The sequence below is a fragment of the Pleurodeles waltl genome, chromosome 2_2 (assembly GCF_031143425.1).
Source record: "Pleurodeles waltl isolate 20211129_DDA chromosome 2_2, aPleWal1.hap1.20221129, whole genome shotgun sequence".
NCBI lineage: Eukaryota > Metazoa > Chordata > Amphibia > Caudata > Salamandridae > Pleurodeles > Pleurodeles waltl.
In genome coordinates this window covers 1,115,620,406-1,115,636,225 of record NC_090439.1, presented here as the reverse complement: position 1 = coordinate 1,115,636,225, position 15,820 = coordinate 1,115,620,406, and the positions used below count along the sequence as shown (strand labels likewise).

The window sequence follows — 15,820 nt, the reverse complement described above, 5'->3', positions numbered from 1 at the left end:
TTCAAAATTAGAACTAGGCAATTTTAGTTAATTATTTTAATATATCAGAAAAGTAAGCCTTGAGTTTACATTAGTTACTATGACAACAACATTCTGCTATCTAGTTAATAACGAAGCCTGTTTGTAACTGGGCTGGTTTTCTGCATTTTTGAATTCTAATAGAGTATTTGTTGGATATTCGCTTTGCTCACCTTTCGATGGCCGCTTAATATTCTGATCTCCTCTCGGAGCGAGTCCGCAGCACATGCATTGAAAGTAAATAATATAACATTTTAACACAGTGACTGAGACGGTTTAGCATGCTTCATACCACAGCGGAAATGCAAATTAAAGAGTCATAAACAAAACCCTGTCTTTCTGGTTTTTACTAGGGCAGATAGCTTCACCCCAGTGCTAATAGTGGCTGATTTTAAATGGCCTTAATTGTTTAAGGCTAAACGGTGCTTCGGTTATTTACAAATAATCTTCATTATTCTTAGGTCTTCCTCCTCTTCACCTCAGTCCTCAAACAGTAACACATACCCTCTCCGTGGTGGAGGTTGACTGAACCACGCATGCCTTTACTCCGCGGTCATTACGTTGACCACAACACTACCACGGATGTGTTTACAACAAAAATGTAGTTGTAGATCATGTTTGGTAAAGGCATATGCGTAGTAAAACTTTGTGTAAGTATATTGTGTGTGTGTGTGTGTACAAACCCAGACCCATCCTAAGCCCTTAACCCCTTAGCTGCTGGGCCGTTTCCCCCCCCAGTGCTGAGCCCTTTTTTGGCTATTTGGGGTAGTTCGCGCTTATGCCTTCATAACTTTTTGTCCACATAAGCTAACCACGCCAAATTTGCGTCCTTTTTTTCCAACATCCTAGGGATTCTAATGGTACCCAGAGTTTGTGGTTTCCCCTGGAGGAGACCAAGAAAATAGCCAAAATACAGTGAAAATTTCGTTTTTTCCAAAAAAATGGAAAAAAAGGGCTGCGGAAGAAGGCTTGTGTTTTTTTCCCTGAAAATGCCATCAACAAAGGGTTTCTGGTGCTGAAATCACTATCTTCCCACCTTTCAGGAACGGGCAGACTTGAATCAGAAAACCACATTTTTCAACACAAATTTGGCATTCTACTGGGACATACCCCATTTTTACTATTTTTGGTGCTTTCAGCCTCCTTCCAGTTAGTGACAGGAATGGGTGTAAAACCAATGCTGGATCCCGGAATGCTAAACATTTCTGAAAACTAGACAAAATTCTGAATTCAGCAAGGGGTCATTTGTGTAGATCCTACAAGGCTTTCCTACAGAAAATAACGCCTGAAATAAAAAATATTGAAATTGAGCTGAAAACAGCAGCCATTTCTCTTTATGTTTTACTCTGTAACTTTTTCCTGTGATGTCAGATTTCCAAAAGCAATATACCGTTTTGTCTGCTGGACTCTTCTGGTTGCGGGGATATAAAGGGCTTGTAGGTTCATCAAGAACCCTAGGTACCCAGAGCCAATAAATGAGCTGCACCCTGCAGTTGGTTTTCATTCTATACTGGGTATACAGCAATTCATTTGCTGAAATATGAAGAGTGAAAAATAGGTATCAAGAAAACCTTTGCATTTCCAAAATGGGCTCAAGATAAGGTTTTGAGGAGCAATGGTTATTTGCACATCTCTGAATTCCGGGGTGCCCATACTAGCATGTGAATTGCAGGGCATTTCTCAAATAGACGTCTTTTTTACACACTCTCTTATATTTGGAAGAAAAAAATGTAGAGAAAGATAAGGGGCAATAACACTTGTTTTGCTATTCTATGTTCCCCCAAGTCTCCCGATAAAAATGATACCTCACTTGTGTGGGTAGGCCTAGCGCCCGCGACAGGAAATGCCCCAAAACACAACGTGAACACATTACATTTTTTGACAGAATACAGAGCTGTTTTTTGCAAAGTGCCTACCTGTAGATTTTGGCCTCTAGCTCAGCCGGCACTTAGGGAAACCTACCAAACCTGTGCATTTTTGAAAACTAGAGACCTAGGGGAATCCAAGATGGGGTGACTTGTGGGGCTCTGACTAGGTTCTGTTACCCAGAATCTTTTGCAAACCTCAAAAAGTGGCTAAAAAAACAAATTTTCCTCACATTTCGGTGACAGAAAGTTCTGAAATCTGAGAGGAGCCACAAATTTCCTTCCACCCAGCGTTCCCCCAAGTCTCCCGATAAAAATGATACCTCACTTGTGTGGGTAGGCCTAGTGCCCGCGACAGGAAATGCCCCAAAACACAACGTGGACACATCCCATTTTTTTGACAGAAAACACAGCTGTTTTTTCCTAAGTGCCTACCTGTAGAGTTTGGCCTCTAGCTCAGCCGACACATAGGGAAACCTACCAAACCTGTGCATTTTTGAAAACTAGAGACCTAGGGGAATCTAAGATGGGGTGACTTGTGGGGCTCTGACCAGGTTCTGTTACCCAGAATCCTTTGCAAACCTCAAAAAGTGGCTAAAAAAACAAGTTTTCCTCCCATTTCGGTGACAGAAAGTTCTGGAATCTGAGAGGAGCCACAAATTTCCTTCCACCCAGAATTCCCCCAAGTCTCCTGATAAAAATGATACCTCACTTGTGTGGGTAGGCTTAGCGCCCACAACATGAAATGCCACAAAACACAACGTGGACACATCACATTTTTTGACAGAATACAGAGGTGTTTTTTGCAAAGTGCCTACCTGTAGATTTTGGCCTCTAGCTCAGCCGGCACATAGGGAAACCTACCAAACCTGTGCATTTTTGAGAACTAGAGGCCTAGGGGAATCCAAGATGGGGTGACTTGTGGGGCTCTGACCAGGTTCTGTTACCCAGAATCCTTTGCAAACCTCAAAAAGTGGCTAAAAAAACAAGTTTTCCTCACATTTCGGTGACAGAAAGTTCTGGAATCTGAGAGGAGACACAAATTTCCTTCCACCCAGCGTTCCCCCAAGTCTCCCGATAAAAATGATACCTCGCTTGTGTGGGTAGGCCTAGCGCCCGCGACGGGAAATGCCCCAAAACACAACGTGGACACATCACATTTTTTGACAGAATACGGAGCTGTTTTTTGCAAAGTGCCTACCTGTAGATTTTGGCCTCTAGCTCAGCCGGCACATAGGGAAACCTACCAAACCCGTGCATTTTTGAAAACTAGAGACTTAGGGGAATCCACGATGGGGTGACTTGTGGGGCTCTGACCAGGTTCTGTTACCCAGAATCCTTTGCAAACCTCAAAATTTGGCTAAAGAAACACGTTTTCCTCACATTATGGTGACATAAAGTTCTGGAATCTGAGAGGAGCCACAAATTTCCTTCCACCCAGAGTTCCCCCAAGTCTCCCGATAAAAATGATACCTCACTTGTGTGGGTAGGCCTAGCGTCCGCAACAGGAAATGCCCCAAAACACAACGTGGACACATCAAATTTTTTCATAGAAAACAATGCCTACCTGTGGATTTTGGCCTCTAGCTCAGCCGGCACCTGGGGAAACCTAGCAAACCAGCGCATTTTTGAAAACTAGAAACCCAGGGGAATCCAAGATGAGGTGACTTGTGGGGCTCTGACCAGGTTCTGTTACCCAGAATCCTTTGCAAACCTCAAAATGTGGCTAAAATAACACGTTTTCCTCACATTTCAGTGACAGAAAGTTCTGGAATCTGAGAGGAGCCACAAATTTACTTCCACCCAAATCACCTTGTCAAATACCATTCGTCACAGTCTTTAGCACCTCCTGCGCCCAGTCCAACAATCATTATTGGTGCTCCCACTCCCTCCTCCTAGGATTCCCTCATTACCACCCAGCAAAAGTGCCCTTCATCTCTCCATAGCCGCCCTCCACCCCGCACATACATTTCATTGGTATTATAGCGCAGGTAATGGCTGACTTTACTAATTTACTCAGCTATTTACATAAAATACAGATTTGCTCTTTGCAGCAAGCATATAAACCTTCTGCGCTTCTTTATGGCACTAAAACTGCCACTAGACAAGTCTGACCCTTTTCCCCCCCAGGGAAACCACACACATATTGACAAAAGTGATATATATATGACAGCCAACCACCTGAAACTCAACTCAAGCAAAACCGAAATAATCCTCTTTGGCCCACAAAAAAACACCTGGGACCCCTCATGGTGGCCCACCATGCTAGGCCCTGCACCCACCCCCGCCAACCACGCACGCAACCTCAGCATCATCCTAGACTCCTCCCTCTCGATGACCCAACAAATCAACGCTCTCACCTCCTCATGCTTCAACACACTCCGTATACTGAAAAAAACATTCAAATGGATCCCCACAGAGACCAGAAAAACTGTCACTCACGCACTCATCAGCAGCAGACTTGATTACGGAAACGCCCTCTACGCCGGCACCACTCTAAAACTCAAGCGCAAACTACACGCATCCAGAACTCAGCAGCACGACTCATCCTCGACCTCCCCCCGACACAAACACATCTATCCACACCTCAAATCCCTCCACTGGCTCCCCATTGACAAAAGGATCACCTTCAAGATCCTCATCCTCGCACACAAATCACTCCACAACACAGGCCCTGCCTACCTCAACGAGAGTCACCTTCCACACCCCCACACGAAACCTCCGCTCAGCTGTCCTCTCTCTCGCCTCTGTCCCCCGCATCAAACACAACACCACCGGGGGCAGATCCTTCTCCTACTTTGCACCCAAAACCTGGAACGCCTTCCCAACCCACCTTCGCAAGACCCAAAACCTACTTCTTTTCAGGAAGGGCCTCAAAACCTGGCTTTTCGAACAGTGAACCTCCCAGCCCCATTCCCTCACCCCGTCTCCCCCCCCCCGTCCCCCAGCGCCTTGAGACCCTCACGGGTGAGTAGCGCGCTTTATAAATCTCTTTGATTGATTGATATATATAGATCTATATATATATATATATATATATATCTACATAGATATATCTATAGATATATCCATGTACATAGATATATCTACATAGATATATCTATATATATATATATAGATCTATATATAGTTCAATTTTTTTTTAGTTGTTGTACGGTTCCTTGGAGGCCAAAATGGCCCCCAGGGAAAACCTACAACATCTAAAAAAAATATTGCCCCCACAGGGGATCACCCTGCCCACGGGCGACCCCCTGTCTTTTTATTTTATTTTATTCATTTAAAAAAAAAAAAAAAAAAAAATTCCCCCCGGGAGGGGCACCTACCTTTTTTTTAAAAATGCCCCCAGGGGGGGTGGTGCGGCCCGTTTTCTGAGGGGGCCGACCCCCCCAAGTGAAATCCCTGGCGTCGGGGACCAGGAAACCTGAAAGTGTTTCCTGGCCCCCGATCGCAGCTGTGCTGCGATCGGGGGCCAGGAAACACTTTCAGGAAGGCCTCGTAAGAAAGAGGAGACTCTCCCCTTTCTTACGAGGCCTTCCCGAACGTGGGGAAGGCCGTTTTCCCCATTGAAGCAGGAAGCGGCCGCAAGGCTGCTTCCTGCTTCGATGGGGAAAACAACTTTGTAACGTCAGCAAGTGGCGGGTGGGGGGAAGACACGGAAGCTTCCGTGTCTCCCGGGGAAAGGAGAAAAAAAATAAAAAAATACTTGGGTGCAACGCACCCGAGGATTTATTAATACCCTCCCTGGTGTCGCCCACTGGTTGTGACCTGCATCAGGGAGGGAGTGTGGGCGTCTGCCAGTGGCCGACACCCGCACTAAAAAGGTTAAAAACACTTAACACCCAAAAACCCATACCCACCATTAAACCCTAAAAAAACACTTCCCACACAAAAGCCCATACTCGCACTAAACTCTAAAAAAACACTTACCAACCAAAAACTCATATCCACCCTAAAATCTAAAAATAAAAACACCCACAAAAAAACACCCAAAACCTCATACCTACCATAAAACCTAAAATGACCCTTTCCACGCAAAAACTTATACCCACCTTAAACCTTAAAAATAACATATATAAATATATATTATATATATATCACTCCTGCACTATTGGTGGAAGCAGTACTCAACCTCTGTGTTGGCTGTGGTGATGGTACCACACTCACCTGCTTAGGGTGAATCAGAATGGCGAGGTGAAATGTGTCGGGCCAGCAAAGGAAGCTATTTCCTAGTTCAGGCTAGAGTCTGTCCGGACTTTGGGCAGGAATGAGAACAAAGGATGCAGCACCAGTCTCTGTGGAAAGGACTTGAGGTTGTTCGATGACACACTGGTGACCACTTCCCTGCAGAAGCGAGACAGAGCCCAGTGCTATCCAGCATCATGCAGGAATATGTGGATGGTTTCTTATGGGATGTAGAATTGAAGATTGGATCAGTATGAATGGATTTTATGTCTTCAGAAGCTGTGAGGAGAGATAGTGGAATTGAGGGTGCAGAGGTGTAACTGATAACCTGGAGTTGATGGTTGATAACCAGTTGGAGGTGCAAGCACAGGTGTGGGCCAGTACTGAGATGCTGCAAGAACAAAACATTGTGTTCCAAAACAGGCAGGAGGGTGTCAAATACTCCAGACGGAGTATTATAGGGGTCAGTGGCGTTCCGAAGGAGGAAATATAGAAGTTTCATCAACATCCTCTCAGATGCTCCACCCATCAGTCAGCCTTGACTGCACACATAGAATGAAGCTGCAGGGTCACAGGAGAGATATAGCAATATTTCTTAACAAAGGTGCCCTTTTTTAAGATAAGGATCTGATCTCAAGGCATATCAGATGAAGATGAAAATCCATTGTGGCAATTAAAGCACATAAACTATAGGAGATCACTTTACAGAAACGTCAGGTTTCTCAAAGAACGGCTAAGGTAATGTAAGTAGATTGTTAGCACAGAAAGGCTGCAGTGCTCCCTGCTCAGATACTGGCCCCTCCACATCAACGCAGAAGCAGCCGCAGCACACTAACCCACTTAGAAGAACTAAGGTAGTCCTACTTTGATACAAGAGTCTTGTCTCCTTGCATAAAGGAGACAGCAAGCAAGTGGTCATGTAAAGAAGTGGTTCTCTGAACACAGGCCGGAGAGATAAATAGAGCAGTCACTGACAAAGCATGGACATTTCTTTGGTCCAGCATCCCTAAAGCTTAAAGGGCATTAAATTTACCAAGTGCTCATTTGTGTTTCTTGTTGTTTCATTGTGTTTCCCATGTTTTCTCTCCATCATTGCACTCTGATGAATTTCCTCATGAATCCTGCTTTAGCCTCGTCTCATTCTTGTCTGGAGCTTTCACTCGTGCCTTACCCTCAGTATATGTCGTTGTGTTACATTTGTTAAGGGTTCTGTCATTTGTTTGCCTTTTAACAGCCCATATGGCCCAATAAATATGGCTTCAACTTAGTACAACGAGAGCCATCGGATTTTCATGCAGCCCCCCCAGGAAAGCCACATATAAGGTGATCTACAACTGTAGATGACATTGGTATTCCTGTATTCAACCGCGCTGGAAGTTTGCTGGTGAGGTCTGGATGACAGAGGAATCTTCCTCTGTATTTGGTCCTCCTGCTCCTAGCCCAGATGTTTCCAAGGAGACCTTAAGCCATATCATGGGTGTCTTGAGATTCCCCTTTCCAGCACTGCTGGTGGTTGCCATCTTGGGCCAGTGGGCAGCAATCCTTGAAGGGGTCCGCTCTCACGTTTGCCTTTTACACTCTCATATCCTGGCGGTAGAGGCGAGGCAGCCCATCGCTTTATTCTGGAGAAAGGATGCTCAACTCATTGCCCTCTGGTTCATTGGACTGTGGCAAATGCTAGCATTGGAATAGCCAACACTTAATATAAACCAGTCACAAATTGACAACGAGGGGGGCTCCATTAATACAACATTTTGCCAAATTGCAGCATCTGTTTTTTCTCCTCCTAGTGCTCTCCAACTGCTCTGACAACTGTCTTAGACCATCTGGGGAACAGTACCATTTTACCTACTGTATTGAAACCTGTGTAGGGGGATTCAACACAATCAGGGTCTCCCATTGTCTCGTCTCTTCACGCCGCACTGGACCCGAGTCTGTTCTTCAGGAGGGGACAGGGGATGGATGTCAGTACTTTAATCAAGTTACTATATGTTACACAGCCCTTGTAGCTGGACTTTCTTTGTAGCTGATGTGCAATGCTTTGTAGCTTAGTTAGTGTTAAAGTCAAGAAAGATAAATTAAGCAAAATAAAGTGCTGGCAAGGTGCAGCCTCGCCTTCTAGTTTTTATGGTGAATGGTGGCCTGTCCTTCTCGTTTGAATTCTAAATATTCAGTGCCTCACGCTGTGTGCGAATAGGAGAATTTTCACATTAATCGGGAGCTAAGCAGTGGGGTAACCCGTTGTCCATAGGGTCTAAATAAGAAACACAGCAGTTCTCCTCTCACCTAAGAATGCTTGAGCACCACAAACACTAACTCAAGTGTAAAGTTCAAAAAGTGTCCATTAAACACTTTTTCCAATACAAAGTCTAGCATTTTTACAGAGAATGTAGTTGTTTTCCTTCTGACAACACGTTTTGTTTATTCTGCAATGCACCCCAAGACTGCCTCACAGAATAAACACTAATAGTGTACCTTGTAGTTCCCCACATTGCAAAAAATATTTCAGTTAAATTGTAGTACTTAATACGTTCTCACTGGCAAAAATCTAAATGTAAATGCTTAAAAGAAGCATTGCATAGGCTTCCCACCATCCCTGTCCCACATGGAGTAGGCGCATTTCAAGAAATGAAAGTGTTATACTGGGTGGTCAGCACAGTCCAGCGACTGTTTTCAGGAGAGAGATTGTGCCTTTAATATTCGAGAGTTGAGGCTTAAAGTTAGTTATCGTCATGATAGGGCAAAAAGGTCCTTCTGGGTTAGGGATGAATATTTTGGCCTTAAACAGTGCAGATTTATTCCCAGAATATTCAGCAGTGTCTTTAAAAAGGAAATAGCTCATTGGGTCAGTAAGTGGTCTCCAAATATTTTGTTGTTGTTGCCTTCCACGTTGACCCTTTCTCAATGGTCTTTAACCTCCGTGATAGTGTCCTATTTAACTGTGCTTGTTGGAAATGTGACTCGGCAGTGTACATTCCTCCTCCCTTTTAATGTTGCTCTTTTCTTTAAGATGAGGCGAGTGGCACTCATGAACAACTTTGTGTAATGTTTTCATTAAAATATATTAAACTGGAAGACAGATGTGTAACTCTAATCTATGCCTGTGCACTCTCTCTGTTTCAGCGGTTCAAGAGTCTTGCGATTGGTTCAACGCCAACTACGATTTGGCCAGAAAATGAAGGAAAGCCACCAGTAAGATGCTGGTTTCCTTGGCCGATGGATTCTTACCAGGGCTCCAGTCCCAGAGGACTGGAGTGGTCAGTGCTGGCCATGTTGGTGCTGTGTCGGTGAAGGGATACATCTGTTGCTCCCTGTAGAGTGAATTCTAGCAATTGGAAAACTCAAATGCTGCAAGTACTTTGGTGATGGGAAACTGATCAGGACTTTGTTGCTAGTCTGCTTTTTGTGGCTAGGTGTTCCTTCTGCCTATGGAGGTCTTCTTCTGGCCTCGGGTTCAGAAACCACAAGCTCTAGGGTGAGACCACATCACCATTCTCACCCTCAGAGGTTGACTAAATCTTTGGGCTTGGTGACAGATGTAGTACTCAGATTTATACAATCACAAATCAATGACATGAACCATAAACAATTTTAACACCATGAGCAATTTAAACTCCAATGAAAACTCCAATCTGAATAAGTTACAAAGCTTGAATACAATCCCAAAACCAATGTCCGGTAAATGGGTGTGCAAACTAAATTATCAACATACATGAAAACCATTGGCTGACGAAAACATCTGAAAAGATTCAACCAACTAAACATTAATACTATTAAACATCCCAAAAGAATGATATAGATTAACAACACAATATGAACATTATTATCAGATTTCAAAGCAGGTGACCACTGTCATCAGTAAATCGTCAAAGTACAGTTTGATCAATCAATTTAAAAGCTGGGCCATCCTTATTAACCAAAATTGGGCTTGCACATGTGTGACAAACTAACACGTGGGCAAAAGCGAAAATAAAAGAAAGACAAAAATAATTTGGAAAAAAACATCTAACTTGGGCTTCTAACTCTAAAAGTAATGCTGGTGTAAGTGCCTGAGCTAAAAAGGAAACGAGAAACCACATTTAGTTATACCTGTCCTCATGGGACAGCAGACAGTAGTAGTTCACCAGGCAGAGCGGTCACCTTCTGGCGTCAATTGAGAGCAGCACCAGGATGGTGCAGAACACAACTGCACATAGGACAAATCAGCCATTCAGAATTAGTAGGGCATATTAGTATTGAAACTGCATTGGGCAATTATGCCTGTGATGCGAAAACTCATTAGGGGACTTGAAGATGAGAGGGTGACATCAGACTAGACAGACGTGGACAAGGTTCTGGATAACTTCAAGACCAGAGAGAACTAACTCCAGTTTCAAAGTTATTCACTAATTAAAATATGCACAATTCATTCATTGGCCCTTCAGGTGGGCACACTCTGGGCGTTGATTTCGGCATCCAATGGCAAGCTGTGATACCACCAAGTTTGCAATTTTTCTGAATCTTCTCAACAAAAGTGCGTTGTTAGCTGAACTTCTTCCTTTAATTCCGCCAAAATATTACATTTTCTAATAATTTTTTACTTGAGGACATACAATATACTAATATTCTTTCACATGCGAACTGCAAGTTTCCTGTCTTATTCAACAGCTACAACAAATACTGCAACATTGTTAAACCTAAAACATGCTCTTTGCCTACAATACAAAATGACATTCAACATTACAGTAGTAACCTAGGGAAAGAATTCAGGTCAGAGGAGACAGAATAAACAAGTGATCGTCCATTGCTGCTTGCATAATGAAACTTCAGGCCTAGTCAAGCTAAGAAAGTCTAAATGCACATTAATACAATTATACATTAATAAACCTATTGTGCACCTTACAATTCAAATCACATATGCAAACATTATTTAATTTAAAATGTTATTTGTCATGTTAAAGCAAATGTAAACTTACATTTATTTTCTGCACACATGCAATTTGCACTAATAAATCAATTTAATTCAATATAAGTGTATTTAATTCATATTCATTTGATACTCCTATTTTATTTCTACTGTATTACTTGAAAATAATACTTTCAGGTTAATATTTATTAATAATTCACTCAGTTATGTATGCACAATGCCTTCATGTTAAACGTGATATCAAAATACGAGTGGCAGCCACAAATGTACACCAGTATTTAAACATGTGCAATTTACATTTCTAGTTACTTTCTCTGTTAGGCCTTTAAATGTAGGATTTGAAGTCACAGTATGCTAACTTCTATGCCACTAATTTATTAGTAAAACTTGATCTCTATCATCCACATTGTAGTTAACACTGTCTCCAAGGGATGCTTGGACCATGTGAGGCAAAATTGGTGGCAGGATTCACTGTACTCCCCTGCAGACCTCATACACCTTAAATGGAAATATGATTGTCTCTCCAGTTCACATAGAAAAGAATTCTCCACATCATCCAGCCTTCCTCTTTCCCTGACTAATTTATAACCTTCAACTTCCAGCTGAAGCTTGACATGAACACTTACATCTATTGGTCAGTCACTGACTCTTTGCTGATGGATTATACTTGGAGATATACTGAGTGCTCCAAAAATTGAAGGTCCAAAACCATCTTCTCTGTACCCAGCCACAGACCAGGTCCTCTCCAAGTGAGTCTAGTACAGTGGCTGACTAGGCTGGGTGAGCTCAGGGTCCCCACCAATCTGCTGCGATGACATCCAGACCCTTTATACTCCTAGAAATTCTGGCCCAGATTTAAGATGGCCTAGGGCCATTCCAGCGCCACATTAGCGTCATTTGACACTAATGTGGCGTTAGAAGGCCAAAAACGGTGCGCCATATTTACAAAGTGGTGCAATGCTTGCATTGCGCCACTTTGTAACCCCTTGTGCCACATTATGCCTGCGCCAGGCATAATGTATGCAAGAGGGGCGTTCCGGCGCTGGGGGGGGGGGGGTGTAAAAATGGTGCAAAGAAATCTAAGAGATTTCTTAGCAGGCGTTAAAAATGCAGATAAAAATGACGCAAAGAGCAGGTGTTAAAGGGAGGCTCCCATTGTTTTCAATGGGCCTTTGGGTGCTTTGCAGGGTTAGCATCCATTTTTGACGCTAATCCTGCAAAGTGCTGGACTAGCGTAAAAAATTATGCCGCTAGTACCCCTGACTACCCCATGGTGCGCCCCTTTTAAATACAATGCACATATGGTGGTGTCAGGGGGACACTAAGGGCGCAAAATAAAGCGGCGCTGACCTAGGTGCAGCGCCACTTTTCATAAATCTGCCTCTCTGTGTCCCTCAGGATGCACTGCTTCACATGGTATGCGGGAACTGAAAGCAGCTGTCTTGGTCCCTGGGTACATCCTGATTGTAATTGTATTTATGTAGCATTTACTACCCCTGATGAGGCGTCAAAGCACTTTTCGAAAAGTAGCACACTACTCAGAACCCAAAGAAGAATAGTGATGGATTAGTATAGGGAGATGTGAGTTATTTTGAGCGGTGTCAGGTTGAATAAGATAATGGAGGGATAGAAGAAAAACAACATGAAAAAAACTGACACTCTCCAATGCACTACTCTGTCTCACCCAATACCTCTCTCCATACGTCCTCTGCCTCCGCTCTCTGACTCATCCCAAACCTCATTCTACTACTGTGATGTTTCTCTGTGGTAAGAGACCAGGTCGGTGGAAAGTCTTCCCTGGAGGCGTGCAGTACATTCAGATTAACATTCGGCTCGGATTGACACACACAAAAGAATTCCCTGGGCAATGGAGCCGAAAGGGAGGAGTCACTCGGTCCCGTGACTTGAAAAGACTTCTTAGAAGAAAAACAACTTGTAACACTCCGAGCCCAACACTAGATGGCAGGAACAGTGCACAGCATGTGAATCTGCAGCGCAACATGCCACAAACAGATGTACACTGGGTAAGTGACATTTTCCATATATATATATATATATATATATATATATATATATATATATATATATATATATATATGTTCGATGGCATGTGTAGCTGCAGATACACATGCTGTGCACATCCCGCCATCTAGTGTTGGGCTCGGAGTGTTACAAGTTGTTTTTTTCCGAAGAAGTCTTTTCGAGTCACGAGATCGAGGGACTCCTCCCATTTCGGCTCCATTGCGCATGGGCGTCGACTCCATTTTAGATTGTTTTTTTTTCCGCCATCGGGTTCGGACGTGTTCCTTTTCGCTCCGGGTTTCGGGTCGGAAAGTTAGTTAGAATCTCGGAAAAATCATCGGTATTTTTTGCGTTCGGTATCGGGTTAGTTATAACAGATCGACACCGACTTTTGAAGAGCTCCGGTGGCCCTTCGGGGTTTTTTCGATCCCCCGTCAGGGCCTGGTCGGCCCGGCCACGTGTCTCTTCAAGGCTGATGGAACGGACCCCATTCCGCTGCTGCCCAAAATGTCACAACAAGTATCCGTATACAGATCAGCATCTGGTCTGTAACTTGTGTTTGTCTCCAGAGCACAAGGAAGATACTTGTGAAGCCTGTCGAGCGTTTAGGTCCAGAAAGACATTAAGAGACCGAAGAGCAAGAAGACTGCAGATGGCGTCGGCGCCGACAGGACAAGGGCGTTTCGAGGAGGAAGAAGAAACCTCCATCCAGGAGTCGGACTCGGACGAGCTCGATCCAGAAGAAACGCCGAAAACCGTGAGTAAGACGTCGAAACATAAAGCTCACGAGAAGACCACAAAAGCCCAGGGGACGCCACTGCCAACAGGCCATGGCTTAACCTGAAAAATAGGTGACCGATCATCGGCACCGAAAAAGGGCACACTGGTGTCTAAGTCATCCGACTCCGGTCGAGATACCGCCACACAGCAATCTCGGGCCCGAGACAGCGGCTCCGAACAAGTTCGGCACCGAGACAGCGGCACCGAAATGGGTCGGCACCGAGATACCACGACACCGAAAATAAAAAAGGTTTTGTCGGAACCGAAAAAAGCAGCCGAAAAGGTTTCGATACCGAAACATCCGGCCTCGGAACCGAAATCAAGTTCCTACACAGAGGAACAAGGACTGTCCTCACAAATTAAAACATATAGATTTGGACAGGAACTGGAGACAATGGAGCCAGACTACACCCAAAGAAGGCTCCACATCCAAAAAGAAACGGGGAAGATCAGCACTCTCCCTCCTATTAGAATGAAACGCAAACTTGCCTTCCAGGAGAAGGACAAGCAGCCACAGGCTAAGGTGGCTAAACAAGTAAGCCCGCCACCGTCTCAACAACGCTCTCCGCAACCATCACCGGTAGCCACACCACCAATGATGCAATCCCGACTCATACAGGGATGAGTCAAGACGATCCAGACGCATGGGATCTTTATGATGCACCAGTGTCAGATAATAGTCCTGACTGTTATCCAGCTAGACCGTCACCACCAGAAGATAGTACAGCCTACGCACAGGTGGTGTCAAGGGAAGCGGCGTCTCATAATGTCAACCTGCATTCAGAGCCAATTGAAGACGACTTTCTATTTAATACACTGTCGTCCACACACAGCCAGTACCAGAGTCTCCCCATGCTACCTGGAATGCTGAAGCACTCCAAACAAGTGTTTGAGGAGCCTGTAAAAGGAAGGGCCATTACTCCAAGAGTGGAGAAAAAATATAAACCGCCACCAACAGACCCCGTGTACATCACACAACAACTAACACCTGACTCAGTGGTAGTAGGGGCAGCTTGCAAGAGGGCGAACTCACACACTTCAGGAGATGCACCACCTCCAGATAAAGAGAGTCGTAAATTCGACGCGGCAGAAAAAAGAGTGGCGGCACAGGCAGCAAACCAGTGGCGTATTGCAAACTCACAGGCTTTGTTGGCCAGATATGATAGGGCTCATTGGGACGAAATGCAACACTTTATAGAACATTTGCCCAAGGAGTTCCAAAAGAGAGCACAGCAAGTAGTGGAAGAAGGACAGAGTATCTCAAACAATCAGATACGGTCAGCAATAGACGCAGCAGACACAGCTGCTAAAACTGTAAACACAGCAGTGACAATAAGGAGACATGCATGGCTGCGTACATCAGGATTCAAGCCGGAAATACAACAAGCCGTCCTGAATATACCATTTAACGGACAACAGTTGTTTGGGCCGGAGGTGGACACTGCCATCGAAAAACTTAAAAAAGACACAGATAAGGCCAAAGCCATGGGCGCACTCTACTCCCCACAAAGCAGAGGCACATTTCGAAAGACACAGTTTCGAGGGGGTTTCGAGGACAAAGCACAGAACCCACAACCTCACAAACAAGACCCACTTATCAGAGCCAATATCAGCGGGGAAGTTTTCGGGGACAATATAGAGGGGGACAGTTCCAAAAAAGTAGAGGGAAGTTCCAAAGTCCCAAAACTCCACAAAGCAAGCAAGGACTTACACGTCACAAATCCCCAACACATAACACCTGTGGGGGGGAGACTAACCAAGTTCTACAAACAATGGGAAGAGATAACAACAGATACTTGGGTCTTAGCAATTATCCAACATGGTTATTGCATAGAATTTCTCAATTTACCTCCGAATGTCCCACCGAAAACACACAATATGTCGAAGCAACACATAGATCTTCTACAACTAGAGGTCCAAGCGTTGTTACAAAAACAAGCAATAGAATTAGTACTGATTCATCAGAAATGAACAGGAGTTTACTCTCTGTACTTTCTCATACCCAAAAAAGACAAAACTCTAAGACCTGTATTAGATCTCAGAACTT

The 15,820-nt window shown here is 44.2% G+C and overlaps 1 protein-coding gene across 1 annotated transcript in view; it reads left to right on the top strand.

Moving 5' to 3' along the window:
* The window catches only part of LOC138282899 (GDP-L-fucose synthase-like), a 70,636-nt gene extending 59,567 nt beyond the window's left edge, over positions 1–11,069 (top strand). The window contains exon 11 of the mRNA XM_069220910.1: positions 9,189–11,069. Coding sequence (XP_069077011.1) covers positions 9,189–9,244 — 56 coding nt within the window. The 3' untranslated portion in view covers positions 9,245–11,069. The remainder of the gene's footprint in view (positions 1–9,188) is intronic.
* Positions 11,070–15,820: the final 4,751 nt, after the last annotated feature.